The sequence below is a fragment of the Bos mutus genome, chromosome 6 (genome assembly GCF_027580195.1).
Source record: "Bos mutus isolate GX-2022 chromosome 6, NWIPB_WYAK_1.1, whole genome shotgun sequence".
Classification (NCBI taxonomy): domain Eukaryota; kingdom Metazoa; phylum Chordata; class Mammalia; order Artiodactyla; family Bovidae; genus Bos; species Bos mutus.
This window is the reverse complement of record NC_091622.1, coordinates 13,024,166-13,041,461: the sequence shown is the minus strand read 5'-3', so window position 1 is coordinate 13,041,461 and position 17,296 is coordinate 13,024,166. Positions and strand designations below refer to the sequence as shown.

The 17,296-nt window shown below is 35.4% G+C and overlaps 1 protein-coding gene across 7 annotated transcripts in view; it reads right to left on the bottom strand.

The window, feature by feature from the left end:
• Nucleotides 1–17,296, bottom strand: part of ZGRF1 (zinc finger GRF-type containing 1) — a 57,029-nt gene that overhangs the window by 37,924 nt on the left and 1,809 nt on the right. For all 7 annotated transcript variants that reach the window (XM_070371984.1, XM_070371985.1, XM_070371990.1 and 4 more), the window contains exons 2-8: nt 15,761–15,846; nt 14,850–14,930; nt 10,606–10,665; nt 8,928–9,113; nt 6,078–8,259; nt 2,688–2,761; nt 430–480 (exon numbers count right to left, since the gene is read on the bottom strand). In XM_070371984.1, coding sequence (XP_070228085.1) covers nt 430–480; nt 2,688–2,761; nt 6,078–8,259; nt 8,928–9,113; nt 10,606–10,665; nt 14,850–14,930; nt 15,761–15,829 — 2,703 coding nt within the window. In that variant the 5' untranslated portion in view covers nt 15,830–15,846. The remainder of the gene's footprint in view (nt 1–429; nt 481–2,687; nt 2,762–6,077; nt 8,260–8,927; nt 9,114–10,605; nt 10,666–14,849; nt 14,931–15,760; nt 15,847–17,296) is intronic.

Below are 17,296 nucleotides of genomic sequence, written 5' to 3'. Positions count from 1 at the left end.
GAACAGTAAGAATGTGATCATTTGTAAGTTAAATTAGGAAGCTGCTGTTATGTTACACATTTGAGCTTGTAATACTAACATAAGGGTGAAAAATGACTGAGTCACCACAATGAATTGTGTTTTGTGCTGTTTTAAGGAACACAGCCTGCAGATGCAGCTGTAACTGTCAATGGCAATTCTTGGATTAGGTAATGCTTGCAAGTCTGCAAAATTAGCTTTATGATAAAAGATTTGTTATTTAACCAAATCCTATTGGCTACACAGGGCACTTATACAAGCCAGTAGGCTCATCTAAATGAGTAGAAAAGGGTAACTAATTACAAATAAATTTGAAAACTGGCAATATAAAACACAAACATATAATTACATGCCATACCTATATATACAGATACAATATCTGATTGTATTACATTTTAAAAGTTAACTCACCTGCAAAGACTGACGTGATTCACTTGGTTCAGCTTCATTTTCTTTTATCATCTTAGGAATAGAATATTAATATAAGCCAAAAGGTAATAGTAAGTTAGAAAAAATAAAGGACACCATTACTAGCAATCAAAGAAATAAAAGGTAAGTGTTGATTAAATACTATTTCACTTAGGAAGAATTTTAAAAGATCTTAGTACTGGTAAATATAAAGTGAACAAATATTCATATTGTAAAACATTAAAATATTTCAATCTGACTTTTATCAACATCTAAGAAATTGTTCTTGGCCTTTCAAATTATCAGTTCCACTTCTGAGAATCAAATCTAAGGAAACACTTTAAAATGTAAATAATCATTTACATGCAAAATTATCTACTAAAGTTTTATTTACAAAAGCAAAATGCTAGAAATAATCTAAATGTCCAAAATAGGGAACTGCTTGTCCAAAGCATAGGATATCCACAGGATGGAATGATAAGTAACCTTTAAAAGGTACATTTAAGAGTTTTTAATAATGTGAGAAAAAATATGATATTAAGCAGAAAGGATATAAAACTATTTAGAAAGGACATAAAACTATTTGTACCCATTAATCTACCCACATTTTTTAATATGCCAAAAAAAGCTGGAACTGTTAACAGTAATTATCTCCAGGTGATAATACATGCTAAGTCGCTTCAGTCATGTCTGACTCTTGAGACCCTACAGACTGTAGCCTGCCAGGCTCCTCTGTCCAAGGGATTTTCCAGGCAAGAACACTGGAGTGGTTTGCCATTTCCTCCTCCAAGGGATCTTCCTGAACCAGGGGATCAAACCTATGTCTGTTACATCTCTTGCACTGGCACAAAGGTTCTTTACCATTCGGTGGTTTGGTAAGTTTTATTTTTTTTTACCTTTTTCTGTATTTAAAAAAATGAGGAAAAAATTGATATTATTTTTTAAAAAACAGTAACATGAAAAACAAAATATGATACAAACTGGGGGTAAATGAAACAATAAAAGAACTGTTTCTTCAAACGTGCTAAAAGCATCTTCACTGGGAAACACTAATTTACATTATTCTAGAATTTCAGTTCACCCTAATTAGTATTATTATTTTTTACATTATTTCCATGGTTCCCAAACTGGTGTAACAAGGTACTTTGGGGTGCCTCAGTGTACTCAATGGGGGCTCCATAAGATGATTTAAATTTGAGGGAAACACGTGTCATTAGACATCTGTCAGAAACTGAACAAACTACTAATTCAAGGTAGCTCAGTTTCAACATCAAATCTCCTGTCATTTCTGTCAGTGATACCTTATCTTTGTGAAGCTGGGTTTTAGGAAACTGCTATGATAAAAATCAATTACCATGCAAAAATCAGTGTGGACCTAGAAACTCAATCTATTTCAAGGTTTGAGAAACTGGACAGTGTCCAGCAAGCACATGCATTCCATTAGTAAATGTTTAAAAATAAAATGCTTATTGTAATCATTTCACAATCATATATGCATATATCAAGTCATTATGTTATATATCTTAAACTAATACAATGTTATACTGTTAATTATATCTCCATAAAACTGGAAAGAAAAACCAAAATGCTTGCCAAATTAATCGGGCATGGTAAGTTTTCAATACTACTAACTAGTCAAGGCTATGGTTTTTCCAGTAGTCATGTATGTGACTCTCATGGATCTGAGAGTTGGACTGTGAAGAAAGCTGAGCGCTGAAGAATTGATGCTTTTGAACTGTGGTGTTGAGAGTCCCTTGGACTGCAAGGAGATCCAACCAGTCCATTCTAAAGGAATTCAGTCCTGGGTGTTCTTTGGAAGGACTGATGCTAAAGCTGAAACTCCAGTACTTTGGCCACCTCATGCGAAGAGTTGACTCACTGGAAAAGACTCTGATGCTGGGAGGGACTGGGGTCAGGAAGAAAAGGGGACGACAGAGGATGAGATGGCTGGATGGCATCACCGACTGGATGGACTTGAGTTTGACTGAACTCCAGGAGATGGTGATGGACAGGGAGGCCTGGCGTGCCGCAATTCATGGGGTCGCAACGAGTGGGACACGACTAAGCGACTGATCTGATCTGAACTGAATAAATGGAACTGCTAGGTATTTCCTTTGGCCAAGCGATGCATAAAATCACTGAGATACAGGGGAGGTGGTGAACCAAGATAGCTTCAAACCCTTGGTATTTCTATAATATTATTACAAATTCTAGAGCATTCTATATGAAAATAATAAATATACTGACAGAAAAAAATGTACCTGATGAGGATCCTGGTTCAGATGAGGAGACTTTGGTATAGCTTGTGAAACTATTGTAGTCAATGGTTTCCCAACTATAATGGACAAAATCCAACGGTCTTATTCGTCAAACATACAGTAGTGCTCTAAAATTTTTTAAAACTTATTTCTAAAACTGAGTGAAACAAGGAATGTAACCATTATTTTGAAATTACAGTATGCCAGACACTGGGGAAACAGCAGTGAACAAAACAAACAAGATCCCTTGACAACAGAGGGACACAGAAGGTAAGTAAATTCAGCTTGTGATACAAAGGATTTCATAACACAGGGCAATATGCTAGAGTGGTTTTAGCAGGATGATCTGGAGAGATCTCTCATGGGAAGAAATGCTGAAACCTGAGGATAAGAAGACCGGCTATGCAGGAATAAAGGTTTTCAGGCAAAAGAAGTGTCAAGACTCAGACAGAAAAGCTGGTAAGGCTGCAGAATGGAAAAGAGGACAGGGTAGCTAAGTCAAAACACCTTATCAGTTATCTGTTTAAAACGGGATTTTTTTTTTCCCTTAAAAGAAATTCAATAATCTCAGTTTCTTCTAAAGTCACCAATAAGACTATAATTTTTAAGTGATTACTTCTGGTTAAAACAAACAAACATAGCTATATCCAGTGTAAACTTCATTTTTTACCAATTATTATTTTTGGTTTCATTATTTTCCTGTAAACATTCAGACTATATTTAAATGAAACAAAAATTTTAGAACTTGAGCTTATTTATAAGGATAATTTTTAAAAGGCACTGCATGAAAATTATTTTTTCCTTCACTGCCTTCACTCAAGAATAAACTTCTAAATTAACATTTCTAAACTATATCCCATTATCTCACAAAAACTTTAACATATTGGAGAAAATGTGTTTTGTGTTTTTTTTTTAAACATTTTCACACATCCTAAAATGGTGGTAAAACTGATTCTTCTCTAATTCTGAATTAAAATCCATGAAGTCATTTGTTAAATTCTAGTAAGAAATTTCATCTCCTCTGTCTCAAGAAAACCAACTTAGTCATTTTTTAGAGAAACATCTATGTCAGAAAATACAGTCGATCCTTATTATTCACAGATCCCACTTACTTACTAAAATTTATTTGTAACCCCCAAATCAAAGCTATATTTCTGAGGTCATTTGCAGACATGCAGAACTATGGAAAAATGAGTTTCTTGATGAGCACATTCCCAGCTGAGGTAGAACAAGGAGACACTCCGCCTGGTAATTTCAGCTCTCCTGCTCCACCTGTCCCTTTTGTGATCTCTTTAGTACATTCTTCCTAGTTGAGGGCTTTTTATTGGTGACTCTGCTATTTAAAATGTTTCCTAAGTTACTGCTGCCTAGCGTTCCTAAGTGCAAGAAGGCTATGGTATCCCTCATGTAGAAAACAAGTGATAAGTTTCATTCAGGCATGAGTTAGAGTGCTGTTGGTCGTAACTTCAATGTTAATCAATCACCAGTATATATTAAGTAAGGCATCTTTAAATGGAAACACACATAAAACAAGGTTTTACCACCGTATGACCCAGCAATCCCACTCCTAGGCATATACCCTGAGGAAACCAGGGTTGAAAAAGACACATGTATCCCACTGTCCACTGAGGCACTATTTACAATAGCTGGAACATGGAAGCAACCTAGATGCCCATTGACAGATGAATGGATAAAGAAGCTGTGGTACATATACACAATGGAATATTATTCAGCCATAAAAAGGAACGCATTTGAGTCAGTTCTGATAAGGTGGGTGAACCTAGAACTTCTTACACAGAGTGAAGTGAGTCAGAAAGAGAAAGATAAATATTGTATTCTAACGCACATATACGGAATCTAGAAAGATGGTTCTGAAAAATTTACAGGGCAGCAGTGGAGAAACAGACAAAGAACAGACTTATGGACCTGGGGAAAGTGAAGGAGAGCGTGAGATGTATGGAGAGAGTGACATGGAAACTTACATGACCGTATGTAAAATAGATAGCCAACGGGAATTTGCTGTATGTCTCATGAAACTCAAGCAGGGGCTCTGTATCAACCTAGAGGGGTGGGATGGGGAGGGAGATGGGAGGGAGGTTCAAGAGGGAGGAGATATGTGTATACCTATGGCTGAGTCATGTTGAGGTTTGACAGAAAACAGCAAAATTCTGTAAAGCAATTATCCTTTGATAAAATAAATAAAAAACCAAGGTTTTATACTGATTAGCTGATGAATATGTTCTGACCAGAGGTTTGAAGGAAACTAACCCTGCATTTCTCCTACCCTTCATTTCTCCTAGAAGCAATGGCCTACTGTTCACTAACTTACTGTTTGGTAACTGTATAGCACATATATCACACGAATAATGAGAATTAACTAAAATCCTCTTCTCCAACTTGATGAGAAAAAATAAAAAATTTCCCAAAACTAAAATCTGTAATTCCTAAATCTTATATTAGAAATTTATATCCTTATCTGATATTGCATAACTACATCTACCCACATTTATTTTTCAAGTTTTTTATTTTTAATTTTTTAGAAAATAAACTATAATAATAACCATCAAATTTAACTACATTAAAAAAAATTTTCTAGATACAATAATTTATTACTATTTTTCTCAGGGATTCCTTGAGATAATCAAATAAGAGTTCAGTTTTAACTTTTGAATATTATAAAGTACATTGTTCATTCGTTCATATGTACATAATATTAATTATGTCCTATGTTATTTTTCTTTAAAAAATATGCTGTTGGCAAATACCATAATCCAAGTCAAAAAGCCAATCAATCAATAACATACTAAAAGAAAATATTTGCAACATATATCATAAAGGGCTGATATTTCTAATCTTTAAAGAATTCTTCCAAGTAAAAGAGAATAAAAAGACCAACAACCATGAAAAGACTGGATAAAAAGGTAGAATAGACAGTTTGAGAAAAAAGACAAATGATGTTTAAGTACATGAAAAGCTCAATTTCATTTGTAGTAATAGAAATACAAATTTATACTCTCATTTCTCATCTATTAGACTGGTAAAAATTCAAAAGCTTGGCAACATACTCTATTGGCAATACTATGCTGAAACTGGCACTCTGATACATTATTAGTGGGAGTGAGAGACGGTATGATTCCTTTGAGGGAATTTAGAAGCATCTAGTAGACACACATTTACTCAACAAACCTGTTAGGAAGGAATCTGCCCTGGAGACACACCTGCAATAACATGCAAAACACCCACAGAGTTATACAGACATAAAAGGTTACCATTGTCACATTATTTGCAATAACAAAATACTGGAGACTGGTTGCATGAATGATGGTTCAACCACACATTAAATATTACACAGCTGTAAACAAATAAAACGAGGATGAGACCTGCCATTCTAACCTTCAGGACTGCTATCTGGCTCATATGTCTGCAGAGTTCCTTGTTGTTTCAAGGAGGTATTTTTCTTTTTCAATACTTCCAAGCCTTCCAAAGCCGTACTGTGTTCAGTCAATGATTTTAAGAGAGAAATGCTATTTACTAATCCAGAAATTTCTGAAGAATTTCTAAGATTATTCCCATATTGTTTGTTTTCTCCAGAAGTTTCTACATCAATATGGTCCTGGGATAAACCTCGACTCCTTCCCACCTCTTCAGCTTCAGAAATACGTGATTCTGTGTCTTTGGAAATATGTGTTTTTCCCAAAGGGTAACACAAAGAATTGGAACCTTGGGTCTGTGATTTATCAAGTGCAGTACATTCTTTGGAGTGAATCTGTTTGGCATTTAATATCTGGATACTGTTGCCACTGCTAGAGGTTAACGGTAAAACCTGATTGGTTGTTTTGTCTAAGTCACTTCCCAGAACAGTCTGAGCCTGTTCTGAAAATAGGTTGTTTTCAGGTTTCTGATCAGTGGCTATGTTTAAAAGATGAGGAATATGTAAATTTGTGTTCATCCTTTCAGATTTACTTGGGAAGGAAGCACTAATGGATTTATTAGCGCCTTCATCATTTTCTACATATCTATCATCAGTCCACTCTAAAGATGAGTCAAAATTGCTTAATGTGTCACTACACACCTCCTTTCTTTCTTTTCCAGTGTTTCCAGCTTTCCAAGTTTCTGTGTCATAACCTACACAAGTTTTATCACAAAACTGTGAAGGCAGAATCTCTTTCATGGGAAATGTCTCTGAAAGTTTGCCCCCAGTAGACGTTAAGAGAGGCAGATGTTCACTGCCAACTTCTTTACAGCTTATATTCTCACATCTTGAATTGCTGCTATTAACCAAAGTTGAATCCTCTGAATCCTGGCAAGTTTTGCTGCTTTCCTGTGATTCCTCTTCAGTGTCACTGGTTTCAAAATTGTTTAGATTAAATGTGACTTCCACAAATGGCTGTGATATATCACTCATGGGTTCATGAATACTACTAAGGCTTTCATTGTTAGTACTACTTTTAGAAAATATATCATCAGAGATCCCAGAATTGTTACTTAGTGAAGATTCAATTTGTAGATGTTCATACTTCTTTTCTGGTGTTCCATTTATATTTATCTCCTGTGCTTTTTCTCTAAGAAGAATTGATCCTTTTTTGCCTATCTGGTCATTTTGATCAACAGATCTTTTATTATTTTTTTGAATGTCAGAATCTAATAATAAGCCATCATTTACTACAATGTTACAATTAATTGGTAAGCTACTGTTTTCACAGAATGAAGGAATTTCTAGTTTTCCTTCTTGATCCCAGGATTGATCATTATCATCTATTGACTTATCTTCATTATACCTTTTTCCCTTTTCAGCACATGTTTCCAAGAACTGGATCCTGTTTTGCATCGAAAGGTCTTTCAAGTTTAAATGACCTTCTTGGGTCTTGGGTTTCTTTTCTATATCTTTTCCATCTACTGTAGAAGAATGTACAGGTGAACTCCGTGAGGATAAATACACGGCCCACCGGCTTTTATTTCTCATGGTATTTTCTGATTGATGCTGGTTGTGTAAACTTTCTGTGCTCTTCACTTCAGCATACTCTTCCTGTTCAGGTAAGCAATCTGGTTCAGCAGGAATTTCTAAACTTCCTTGTGGTTGTATCTGAGGGAAATGGCCTATAATCTCAGAATTTAACTCCTTAGACGTACTTGTGGATGTGGACTTCAGAAGAGCTAATATCTGGGCTTTGCTTCTAATGTTTTGTGAAACTCCTAAACTGTGAGATACCAAACTGTCTCTTTTCATGGACTCATCAGTCAGTAAAGAATCTGAATGCTTATTTACAGAACTGACAGGAGAACAAACATAATTTTCTTCACATAGCACTTCTGGGTTAATCTTGAAGGATGGAGTAGAGATAACTGAAGAAAAAGGTATGCCATTTCGTTCTCTGTTCTTATAAGTGACAATGTTCTCAGAGTCTGTTGGCATATTACTTGCATCTTTCTTGCCAATTGTAGGAAACAAAGGAGGTGTGCTGTACAATGGAGAAAGAAAGGCAGGACCAGGTTTCTCAGACTCAAGTGAAGCAGCTGGGTCACTATTTTCTGTAATAACCATTTTCTTTGGCACTTGACGTGGTCCTTGAAAACCCTAAAAATATTAAACAATTATTAGCTGTTCTATAGACGACAAAGAAAATGTAAAATGAACTGGCTAAAAAAGAATGTGCATGTTTTACAAGATAAAGTAATAATTAAGATATAAATTTTGGGGAACTTCCAAGGAGGTCCAGTGGCTAAGACTCTGCGATACCAATGCAGGGGGCCTGGGTTTGATCCCTGGTCTGGAACTAGATCCCACATGCCACAACTAAGACCCAGCATAGCCAAAAAAAAAAAAAAAAAGATAAATTTTGCTATGCTAAAATGCAAACACTCATTTGTATTAAGATTAGAGTTTACTTCCTTTCTACCATAGTGAAAGTAAAGTGAAGTCGCTCAGTCGTGTCTGACTCTTTGCGACCTCATGGACTGTAGCCTATCACACTCCTCCATCTGTGGGATTTTTCAGGCAAAAGTACTGGAGTGGGTTGCCATTTCCTTCTCCAGAGGATCTTCCCAACCCAGGGATCGAACCCAGGTCTCCCACATTGTAGGCAGACGCTTTACTGTCTGAGCCACCAGGGAAGTCTTTTCTACCATAGCCTATACTATGAAGTACTGTTTTAATCATAAAGAACAATAGCTTTGCAATTCACTACTTCTTGAAATGATTTTATAAATATATACTGATTTATTATTTTCAACAGAGAAACTTACAGTGAACTTCCTTTTTAAACCAGCAGGCTGACACCCAAGGGATCGGCCAGAAGACATAAACCTCTTTGAATTTAATGCTGGTGCTTCTTTAATGACATCCTGCTTGACAGCTGTGCTTCCAGCAACTTTAACCTCCTCAACTGTGATTAAGTACCGATCACTTTCTAAATCATCTCCAGGTTTAACCTAAATTTTGAAGAATAAACATCAAAATCATATATGTCTAATTATTTGATTATATATGTGTTGCAATAAGCTTCTGGCACTGGCAAAGACACAATGGATATTCAATAAATAGTTGCCAAATGAATCAATAACTAAATTATTTATTACTATGCACTAGTTAACTAGCCACAAGCACACAAAAAAGTAATACAACAAAATAAATTCACTAATTTGTTTATTCAACAATACATATTAAGGATTATATGAGCCCTTTTGCTACATGCTGCGATACAAAGACAAACAAGAAAACTGTGCTTCATCTCAAGGATTTCACTTAGAATTCATAAAATTAAATGTAATTCTTAAATTAGAGATATTAAATAATCAGTTTTATATATTTTTATACATTAATTAAATTAGATACATAAAATTATCACAAATTATTATAAACTATTACTTAAACAATTATATTCCAAAATGGCATTTCTAATCACTTTAATAAACAGAATACAGTACTATTACCATTTCAGACTGCAACATAAAAAGATTATTAACCTGTTGGTAATATGCAAAATCTGTGTATTATCACAGACAAGGTACTCAATCTTTACTCATGTAATAACTTTAAATGAAATAACAATAACCATTGTTACCATCAATTAAGTATCTACTAAATAATGCTCCTCCTAGACTCTCTTTTGATAAATATTAGAATTCCACCACCATTTTTGTCATAAAATTTTAAAACAGATTAAGTACCATGGCCAAAATCAACACAATGATAATAAAAATATACATTTTAGCACTTTGAGAATCACTGTACTAAACAGTGAGGCACTTTACCTAAGCTATTTCTAATTTTCTGGCCAATCAAGTAGAATACGTCCATGGTCCTCATTTTATAGTAGAGAGGGTGAACATAGAGAAGTTAGGTTAGCTAGGAAGTATGTGAAAGTGGGAAATAAATCCAGAACAAACAACTTCTTCTGTCCTTATTCTTTATATTAAAATATGCTTTTGGTTCCCTTTTCTTCCTTCTCCAGAGAAAAAACATGAATATTTGAGAAAATATTTTAAATAAGAACAATTTCACAATATATATCCCACTGTAGTTCTCTGCTTATCAAAACATATAATAGAATTAGAATAACTTTCTTAGTTCAAATCCTAGCCTTATCACTGTTAACTCTATAAACGTGGGTTAATTATTTAATCTTTCAGTACTATACTCTTAGTCTATACAAATCACAGGGCTGTATAAAGATCAAATGAAACAATATCTAAAAGCCTTTAGCAGAGTCTAGCTAATAATAAATGTTCAATAAATATTATCTATAATTACTAATATTAGTACCATTACTATTTAACAATAGTACCATTACTATTTAACAGTACTATTACTACCATTACTATTACTATTACTAACATTAGTACCATTACTATTGAACAATATTCACAAAGGAAGTAAAAGATTTTTTTAACAATAGCTTAAAAACAAGATATATTAAAATACCTCAAGGCACTTAAGAAATAAACTCTCCAAACATCCTCCTTTGTCATCATATAAAATTGCCTATATTAAAACAAAACAAATATTAACAATGTTTTTAAAAAAGGACACAACATAATTCTACTTTTCTTAAATATCTTCAAAGCAAATAAAATCATGTCTTCAAAGGATTACCCACTTTGTAAACTTGGATTAGAAAGTGCATCTATCTCAAATGTTTACTAATCATCCATTCAGTGTGTGTAAGAGAGCAAAGGCATACTCATAAATTCAAGAAATTAATCCCTACCAGGAGAATCTTAGAATGAAACTGGGGAGAAAACAGAGTTGGAATAAATTACAGGAAGCAAATCAGGAAACAGTTATCAATAAAGAACTTATTCTAATGGTGTGATATGAAGGATCAAGGAGATGATTAGAACTTGAAATAAGTCCTCAGCAATGGGATAAGACAATTGTTTGAGGCATACAAAGTAAAACCTACTGAATGTGCAGGATATAGGAGAAAAAGGAAACTAAGGTGATGATCATTTTCTGGCCTTCTGTGTCTCTCTAGCTCTCTAGCCATGCTGCTCGCTGTTCAGTTGCTCAGTCATATCTGACTCTTTGCGACCCCATGGACTGCAGCAAGCCAGGCCTCCCTGTCCCTCACCATCTCTCGAAGTTTGCCAAGTTCATGTCCGTTGCATCAGTGATGCCATCCAGCCATCTCATCCTCTGACGCCCTCTTCTGCTGCTGCTCTCAATCTTCCCAGCATCAGGGACTTTTCCAATGAGTCAACTGTTTGCATCAGGTGACCAAAATACTGGAGCTTTAGCATAAGCCCTTCCAACGAGTATTCAGGGTTGATTTCCCTTAAGACTAACTGATTTGACCTCCTTGCTGTCCAGGGTACTTTCAGGAGTCTTCTCCAGCACCACAGTTTGAAAGCATTAATTCTTTGGTGCTCTGTCTTCTTTACGGTCCAGCTCTCACAACCGTACAATTGTACGTGGCCACTGGGAAGACCATAGCCTTGACTATAAGGACCTTTGTCAGCAGAGTAATGTCTCTGCTTTTCCATGTTGTCTAGGTTTGTCATAGCTTTCCTGCTGAAAAGCAATCATCTTCTGATTTCATGGCTGCAGTCACCATCTGCAGTGATTTTGAAGCCCAAGAAGAGAAAATCTGTCACTATTTCCACCTTTTCCCCTTGTATTTGCCATGCAGCAATGAGGCCCGATGCTATGATCTTAGTTTTTTTAATAGTTTTAAGCCAGGTCTTTCATTCTCCTCCTTCACCCTCATCATCAAGAGGCTCTTTAGTTCCTCTTTGCTTTCTGCCATTAGAATGGTATCATCCACATATCTGAGGTTGTTGCTGTTTCTCCAGCCTGTCTTAATTCCAACTTGTAACTCATCCAGCCCAGCATTTCTCATGATGTGCTCAGCATGTAGATTAAATAAACAGGGTGACAGCAAACAGCCCTGTCGTACTCCTTTCTCAATCTTGAATCAATCAGTTGTCCCATACCGGGTTCTACCTGTTGCCTCTTGACCCGCGAACAGGTTTCTCAGGAGACAGGTAAGATGGTCTGCATTCCCATCTCTTTAAGAGCTTTCCACAGTTTGTTATGATCCATACAGTCAAAAGCTTTAGCCTAGTCTATGAAACAGAGTTTCAAAATGAAACTCAAAATCTTCATTGCTCCCTCTAAATGTGCTTTTCTTTTTCAGAGATCCTGTCTCACTCAGTACCACGAGCATAATACAGAAACCTAAAAGTCATTCTGGATTCTCCTCTCCTTCATATCCAAGACCTTCAGATTCTATATTTTCACAATTTCTATTATCATTTCTCTCCATTGTCAATGCAACGCCTGCATGGTCAGAGCCCCATTATATTTTGTCTATATTACTCTACAACCTCTTTATTAATAGTCTTTCTAAATCCAATCTTTCATCCTATGTCACTTAAAAGGTATGTTAGACATAGCTGCCAAAGGGATCTTTCTAAAAATAGGAACATGATTACGTCATTCTTCTGCTCCTAATTCTTCAGTGGCACCTCAGGCTGAGCACACAAAGTCCTTTATAATACGCCTCCTGCCCACGTCTTTAGCTGTATCTTCTACAGTTTTCCAGCATGGATCCTTATTCCAGACACAGTTAACTGTTTCTAGTTCCCAGAAGTGTTTCACTCTGTGCTACACCTCCACACTGTTACAGCCATGACACCATGCTCAGCTTCCTTCCCTCAAACCTATCAACTTTGTTTACAAAACGAAATAAATACTTAAAAGAATACTCTTTATCCAGAAAGATTTCTTTTAACCAGAGTCAATTTTTTTTTTTTAACAGAGTCAAATTTTGATATCTCTCATTTATCATCTCATAGAACCTTAAGCGTATCATTGTACATATTTTAATTATTAGGCTCTTAGATAAAAATTAGATAAAAGTCCCTTGAAGACAAAAATCTGTAACAATAGTTACTATTCACTGCATGCTTTAAATGTGCCTGGTACCTGGTTAAGAGGTTTGTTTTCTTACAAGTAGTCTTTCTATATTAAAAAGTTTCTTTTACTGATAATTTCAGAGTGATAAATATGTATAAGCAGAATAAGGAGGGAATATGGAGATCTTTAACTGCTGGCTTCACTCAGGAGGATACAATCTTGCCAATGTGTCCAATATGTTATCAACCCATCTGTAATAAAGTTCTTTCTTTAAATTTGGTAATATTAAGATAAACAATAGAACCCACATCTCCTGCATCGGCAGATGGGTTCTTTGCCACTGTGCCACCTGGGAAGTCCAAAATATACAATAGATGCAGGTTCAATCCATGGGTTGAGAAGATCCCCTAGAGAAGGAAATGGCAACCCACTCCAGTATTCTTGCCTGGAAAATCCCATAGACAGAGGAGCCTGGCGGGCTATAGTCCATGGGATCACAAAGAGACACAACTCAGCAACTAAAAAACAACAATTGTTTATTTGCTGAGAGTAAAATTTAAAAGTCCTCATCACAAGGAAAAGAAAAAGAATTTTTCTAACTATGGATGGTGATGGATGGGAAATAGACTTACTGTGATCATTCTGCAATGTATACACAAATCTTTAAGTTGTACACTTGAAACTAAAATAATGACATGTCAAAAATATACCTCAATAAAATAAATGACTAGATTGCTGTCCCTCATCCCTTCAGTAGAAAGCCTAATCAGAACAAAAAGCCCAAGTAAGAGAAAAGCTCTTGCCTGTCTTTGACCTGAGACATCAGTTTTTTGCTAACTTATAACTCAAACTGAAATAATGGCTCTTCCTGGGTGTCAGGCCTGTTGGCATAAACACTAAAACCACATTATTAGTTCTCATGGGACTCCAGCTTGCCAACTACAAATGTTGGAACTTGTCAGCCTCCACAATCACATTACACAATTCCTTCTAATAAATCTCCCTTTCCTCCATAGAGGAAGAGATAATTTATGTATCTTTATACATCTCTACAAAAGCATGAAGGCCTGAGTCCTGAGTAAAAATTTTAATCATGGGAAGACAATTAGCCAGCAGAAAATACTTAGAAGTGGACAGTAAGCAACATTAGGAGAGTGTGGTGTCACAGAAGTCAAATGAAGAAGAGGTGATATGATGAATGAGGAGACAAGGGTATTAAATAAGGTCCTGAGAATGGGTAAGAGTCGAACATTTAAATTTGACAGATGAAGATAATGATAATCAGGGTGGGAAAAGAAACCCATAGAAGGATCACTATATCTAGTAGGGTCAAAGATTTATCCTAGTAAATAGTTCTCTCAAAACTTGATAGGATATCAGAAAATAATGAAGAAAATCCAAAAACAGAAGAAAAGAACCCTACACATAATTTCAGAAATTGGTAGCTTTTCTAAAATATGTCAACTCTATATGTACCATTATACTGTGAGCATTATTGTGGTATAAATATATTTTATAGTAGTTTTTTTGGTATAAACTCTTACTACTGCAAAGAAAAAAAGTGTCAAAATTCCTAAAATGTTTCATGAAAATCTGATTTTTTAAAAAATCAAAGGAAATTAAATAGTATTAACTGAGCTTTTATAATCCACAAATTAATCACTGTGATATAGGAATCATTTGACAACTTCTGTTTTCGCATCATATCAGCTTATGGACATATGTAAGGTTTTATCTACAGACTTTTCTTAATATTCAATAAAAAGAACCCAACTTTTAGACTCCTTAGTCCACTGTTTTGCACTTACTTTGTTTCCTAAGTGAGTGATCTTCAGAATTCCATCTTGCCATACTTTTGACTTCTTCGTCTTTTGATGAGTATATAGTACCTTATTTCCAAAAGTATAAAGCAAAGAAATGGTTTCTACTTACACGTATTAAATGTTATATATTTTTATACCCTTCCTTTATACAAAAAATATGTAAAACATCACAAGGATCTTTTATTTATCAAAATAAAAACATAGATACATAACAATGAAACATGAATTTAAAAAAAAAACAAAGAAAGAAACCTGGTCGTTAAAGACAATGGAGGGGAGAAAGGAGAGGTGAGAGTATAAAAGGGTCCTGACACCAAACAGGTTAAGAACCATTAATCCAGATAGAATAGACATGCCAGTCTTTCGAGAGAAAGAAATTATTTCCTGGTTCCAAGCTTCCAAAGAATTTGTTCCAAAGAACTTTGCATAACCAATGTGAACTCTAGGCAAAATACAGGGTTGCCAGACAGAATACAGGGCAATATTTAAGAGATGCATACTTATACTAAAAAATTATTCACTGTTTATCTGAAGTTCAAATTTAACAGAGTGTCCTATTTTAGGTTTGGGTTTTTGTTTTTTGTTTTTCTTTGGTTGCACTAGGTCTTAGTTGCAGCACGTGGGATCTTCTATCCTCACCATGGCATGCAGAATCCCTAACTGTGGCATGTGAACTCTTAACTGCAACACGTGGGATCTGTTTCCCTGACTAGGGATCGAACCTGGACTCCTTGCCTTGGGAGCAAGGAGTCTTAGCCACTGGATCACCAGGAAAGTCCCAGGTTTGGGGTTTTTAAAAAATTTGTTTTAGGTTTTTTAGCTAAATCTGGCAAAACATTTGTGAAACATGCAAAGAAGGAAGGAAAAAGGAAACAGTGAACACAAGTAAGACTTACAATAAATTCTTGGCTTTCCATTATTTCTTCTGATATTACAGTCAGGTCCAGAAAATAATCAGTAGTCATTCAACTATTTATAGCACCTAAAATGAAAAACGACAAATATTCAACCCTGATGAACAGAATAAGTATCAACTACAATCTTTCCCCACAAACTCTGGACCAGAGAGAGGTGTTTAAGTGTTGAGACCATGTAATCACCAAGGGAAACACACATGTAGGGAATTCCCTGGCAGTCCAGTGGCTTGCACTCTGTGCTTTCACTGCAAAGGGCTGGTATGACTCACTGGTCAGGGAACTAAGATCCCACAAGCTCCCAGGGTAAGCCAAAAGAAAAAAAAAAAAAAAAAAAACCAACCCAAGGATGTAATCAAATTACCTGCCACTGAGGACCCAACAGAATAGTGACACCACACTGTGGAAAAAGAATTTCCCAAGTAAAGAGAAATCTAGGTAAAATATATAAAATAATGAGTAGGCTGCAGACGTTTTTCCAGGTGCCATAATATGTATCAGAAAATTGATTTTCCCCTGCCCCAGAAGCTGGGTTTCTCTGAGAAAGAGCTTCAATTTCTAAAATTCTCTGAATTACTATGATCACCACAAGATGGCCCCCTTGCATTTCAAATTTTTCCTTTTACATTTTCAAAGTCAATGGAACATAGTATCTAAAACCAAATATACATTATAATACATCTCCAAGGAAAAACTTTTTCAATATAATTGCAATGAGTTTAAATTATACTTATCCCATGCTATTGGATAAAATTGTTATTGTGGGCAAATCTGGTAATCTAAAATCACTGATGATGAACTGAAGAAGTAAATAGAGATGCCAAAGAAAGTATTATTATTTTTAAGCACGGCCTTAGATCTCTGGGCCAATAGCATTAGCAACACCTGGGAGCTAGTTAGAAATTCAAATTCTTGAGTCTTGACCTATTAAATCATAAAGGCTGGCACTGGGGTCCAGTACCTGTAATTTAAAAAGCACTGGAGGTGACAGTGATACACACTCAAGTTTGAAACCTACAGGTATCCAATAAAGCAATGATTTGCAATTCTGGATTAAAGTCATCCTTCATACATACAAAACGTATAAAAATAGGCCACCTACATGGTATTTATAAATCACATATATTTAGTACTTACTGTGTGCTATGTACTATGTGTACATAGCACTAGGCCAAGATACTAAAATGAACAAAATACTGCTCCTAGTCTCAAGGAATTTTCAGTATAGCAGGGTAATAAACAGTAATTACAAAAAATATGGAAGGAAAAGCACTGGAGGGGCACCCAACTCAGTCTAGGGCATCAAACAAGGTTTCCTGAAAGACATAATGCATATACTGTAAACCGAAATAATCATTAACTAAGGAAAAATTCCAAGGAGGGTATTTCCAAATAAGAATAACATGTACAAAAGACCTGTGGAAGACTTAGCAAGGCATAACCAAGGAACTTCAGTTTATAATCAAGTGTAAGATAGTGAGTTGTGAGAGATAAGACTGAAAAAGTGAGCAATAACAG